Raw genomic sequence first — 4,127 nt, 5'->3', positions numbered from 1 at the left:
AGAAATAAAGAAAACAGAGAAAATAATAAAAAAAGAAAGAACCCAATAAAAACCGAGATAGAAAGGTAAAAACCATTAAAACCCCAAAAAACCGTTGAAAACCAAAAGAAAAAACAAAAAATCCGTGAGGGAAACAACAACAAAATAAAGAAATGAAAAAATGGACCGAAACGTTCTAAAAGGTTCCCATGACCGGATTCATTGACACCTAATTGGGCTGGCCCACTCACGGCCCGCTCTGTGAGATTAATACTTCCAGGGTGGCGTGTTGCCATAGTTTGGCGGGGTTGGATCGGGCACAATCCAAACAACCCCTAAAAGATTTCAATGTTGTTAGTCTGACTCTTAATGGGTATATAGAGTATAACATGGGGGGAGACCTGGAGTATACGACAAGTTGTACTTAGTCTAAATCTACTTTATCTTTATTTCTTATCCATAGTCCTTCAACATATTTCTCATGCATAGTTTAAAAAAAAACTTTGTAACTTATAGTTGTCAAACTAAATTGATAGCATGACACATTTTATCTCTATGGTGTCAAATCAATTATACATTTGGTAACATTTTAGTTGACAAGTTATGGGTTCATAGCATAGTTCTAAACACATACACAGTAGTCTGCAAAAACTTTTCTTGGCGAAATCAGCAGCACTGGATTTCATTTTAAGAATTCATATAGTTCTGAAGTTAGTTGGGGATCAACTTCAAGAGGTTACAAAGGCAAGGAAGTTCAAGATCACTGCTGGTAGCTTGGCACGGCTTCTAAAAGTTGGAAAGTGTCAAAAGAACAAATAAATAAAATACCCAGCAGCGATAGGGCAATAATAACAAAGTAAAAGAAAATCACAGCACCAATAGGGAAAGCATATTTCACCATCCGAAATAACTGAACATAGAGAACAATTCCCCAACAAATGGGGTGAAACATTTCTCTTCCAGTTTCAAATGTACCACTAATTGGGACACAACAGCTACTTAACCATTCTACAGAGAGAGACAGGGGCAGATAGATATTTACTCCTATAGAAAGGGGGATGAGTCCCCGAAGAGGTCCCCGATAATGAATATGAATAAGATGACAGCATCTTGGGAGGTCAGGAGAAAAAGAAAACGAAGATCCCACTTGTCTCTCTCCACAGCTGAATGAAGACTGTTTTCACTACTAGATACTAACAACATCAGCATGTATATTGTTCGCCATCGGGGACCTCTTCTGGCAATTGAACTGTATATAAGTTACTGGATTTTCAGCGGCAATGCTGAAAGTGCCACCATTAATCGCCCAGACTCCTTGATGCTGGGCAGGTCAGAACTATTGGGGGAGTTAGACGAAATGATGCGTTGGGTACGCATACTCATGCCCGTTGTAGTCATAGTACAGCTTCTCACCACGAGCTATATCACGGCAGGCGACCAGCAAGACATGGCACTCGCCGTCGATGTCGTACCTCACACACTTGACGTTCTGCTTTTTCTTTCCATCACTGCAGGAATTGGACAATATTAGAGTGGCGTAAGTAATGCTTAACACATGTACATTCATAAGGATAGGCAGCGACTACTTACGGAGTGTGGTTGTTAATGCCATTAATAAAGCGGGCTATGTTTCCACGTTTGTCAGGGCAGATGACAAGCTTCTGGGAAGGATCCGCTGGTGATAGAAGGGTCATTATACTATCACAGCCATCATTTTCCCTGTTCTTTAAATAATCAACATCGCCAGTGTATTCAGTTAAGAATGTGAGATCCTTAATATATGCATCAGCCTGCACAGTGAAACTGAAAACAAATATGCGTTAGTTTAACTACTCCGTACTGAAAAATGAAGAAACGTTAGAAGAATAATTCCAAAAACATACCCCTCATGGGAATCAAAAACCACCAGAAGTGGAGGGCATTCTCCTCTTTTCAACATGCTTCTGCAGAGTTCGATGGTTTCTTTGTCCTCTTTTGTAAGAACCTTGAAAGTCAACAAGTGTATCTTTAGGCACCAAGAGATCAAGAAATGCATTATACTGTTTAAAGTAAAAATTTGCTAACCTGCATACCACCTTCCTCCAGTTTTGCTTGATTGGCAGACATAGGGGCCATACTCGGCACATAAGTCAGCTCATTGCTGAACTCCATTTTCGAAGATGTCAATGCAGTGGCTGCAGAAGCCATCTGTTCAAGCCTTCGAACTCTATCTTCAGTGGGCACAAATGGCAGTAGCCTCCTCTTCTTCTTGTGCATAACAAGAGATCGCCTCTTTCGCCTCTTAGCATCTGTATACAAGTATTAAATAATGAATAAATGCAGTGAGCTATATGCAGGATACTATTGGATTGGAGATATATGCAGTCGAATGTCCCAACAAACTAGAAATTTCAGTTAATTGGAGATATATGCAGGATACTATTGGATTCACGAATCAACATACAACACCCCCTTTTCTCCCACCAGATGTGCATCCTACACATATTCAGTCATATTTTATATAAACTACAAAAGGTGGTGGCTTTTTTATGGCTCAATGAAAGCAGGCAGATCTTCAACATGATATGCATGTCACATATCCCCACGAATAAATGGAAGTCATTTAATCCGTACAAACTTGACCGGTCTATTTCAATAGCACATCCCTATTACTAAAATAAAACTGTGCTATTAAGATCAAATTAATGTTTTTTGAACGATGATTTCCCGCGCATTTCCAGCAGCGATAGTTTCCCGCGTAATTCTGAAGGCAATAGCTTTCCCACGCATTTGCAGTGGTGATAGCTCGCTGTGTTTGTTCATTACCTAGAAACTAGAATTCACTGGAGATATATGCAGGATACTACTGTATTGACCCCTACAACAAAACAGAACAGTTCATAAATCAACATACAACAACCCCTACAAGATATAACTTTTTCTCCCACTAGAAGTGCATCCTACACGTAATCAATCCTATTTTAAATAAACTAAAAAGGTGGCAGGGTTTTATGGCTCAATAAGTGCAAGGCAGATCTCAAACAGGAAATACATGTGACGTATCTCTGCGAATCATCCTGATATGCATGTGCACAAATCAATGTAAGTCAATTAATCCGTACATACTTGACCAACCTACTTCAACAACACAATCCTACTAATAGTGTGCTATTAAGATCAAATTAAAGTTTTTTAACGATGCTTTCCCGCGTATTTCCAGCAGTGTTGGTTCGGCCACGCAATGCTGGCGGCGGTAGCTTTCCCGCGCATTTCCTGCGGTGATAGCTCACTGCATTTTTCAATGTTCATTACCTAGAAATTCTAGTCCACTGTGACATATATGCAGGATACTACTGTGTCGACCGGTCAGCCTAGCAAAAGAAAACAATCAACGAATCGACACACAATACCCACATAGGGTACAACTTTTTCTCCTACCAGATGTGCATCATACTCATAATCAGTCAAGTATTACAGATGAACTATTTACACCTTATGAATTATTTGCATATCAGCAGATGGCAATGCAGTATGTGTAACAATTAAGCGACGATTCCTCATCGCAGACTCCCTAGCTTAAGCCACACAATGAACAAAATCCATGCGATTCAAAATTTCAGAGATAAGAAAAAATTACCCTGAGAAAGCCCGCACTTTGCCGGCCGGACGGCGCCGCCCTCCGCGCCCTTCTCGATCCGGAAGAAATCGACGATCTTGCTCTGCTTCAACGGGAAACCTGACAGAAATTCAACCAACAAGAGGACGAGATGAGATGGAATTCACGGCAGGCGAGCGAGCGAGCGCGGACACAAGAGGGGGAGGGGAGCGGCAATGGCGAGATCGAGTCGCCGGGTTCGCGCGGCGGGGGAGGGACGCACGGATGATGGAGGTCGGGGCGCAGTCGGGGCAGAGCCAGGAGCCGAGCGGGACGGCGGGGAGGATGGGGCGGAGGCAGAAGGTGTGGCGGCCGCGGTCGCAGATGTCGCAGAGCAGCAGCTCCTCGTCGCGGTCCCCGGCGCCGCACGCCTCGCAGAGGGCCATCACGTGGCGGGCGCGGGCGAGGGGCGGCGGCGCGTCGACGGGGCGCGCCCGGCGCATCACGTCGGAGATCGAGCAGAAGCGGCGCGGCTCCGGCGGCGAGCGGGGCGGGGGCGCGGCGGCCGTCCGCT

General features: G+C 43.8%; 1 protein-coding gene across 1 annotated transcript; it reads right to left on the bottom strand.

Annotated features, from left to right (window-relative positions):
- Positions 1–905: 905 nt before the first annotated feature.
- Positions 906–4,080, bottom strand: LOC119270652 (probable Histone-lysine N-methyltransferase ATXR5). The gene is made up of 6 exons (XM_037552684.1): positions 3,837–4,080; positions 3,596–3,694; positions 2,044–2,267; positions 1,863–1,963; positions 1,570–1,782; positions 906–1,487 (listed from the first exon to the last, which is right to left on the bottom strand). Exons 1-6 carry the CDS (start codon positions 4,054–4,056, stop codon positions 1,328–1,330), a joined length of 1,017 nt encoding a protein of 338 aa, XP_037408581.1. The 5' UTR covers positions 4,057–4,080; the 3' UTR covers positions 906–1,327.
- Between the last annotated feature and the right edge of the window lie 47 nt (positions 4,081–4,127).

The sequence above is a fragment of the Triticum dicoccoides genome, chromosome 3A (genome assembly GCF_002162155.2).
Source record: "Triticum dicoccoides isolate Atlit2015 ecotype Zavitan chromosome 3A, WEW_v2.0, whole genome shotgun sequence".
NCBI classification, from domain to species: Eukaryota; Viridiplantae; Streptophyta; class Magnoliopsida; order Poales; family Poaceae; genus Triticum; species Triticum dicoccoides.
Note: the sequence above shows the minus strand (reverse complement) of the source record. Positions and strands in the feature narration are given on the sequence as shown.

Bases quoted from the DNA above. Each gene is read 5' to 3' on its own strand.
- LOC119270652 (XM_037552684.1), bottom strand. From the start codon at position 4,056: ATGCGCCGGGCGCGCCCCGTCGACGCGCCGCCGCCCCTCGCCCGCGCC. The intron at 2,268-3,595 runs GTAATTTTTTCT...ACTTGTATACAG, and splicing joins AAAGTGCGGGCTTTCTCAGG to ATGCTAAGAGGCGAAAGAGG. The intron at 1,964-2,043 runs GTTAGCAAATTT...TTGACTTTCAAG, and splicing joins TGGAGGAAGGTGGTATGCAG to GTTCTTACAAAAGAGGACAA.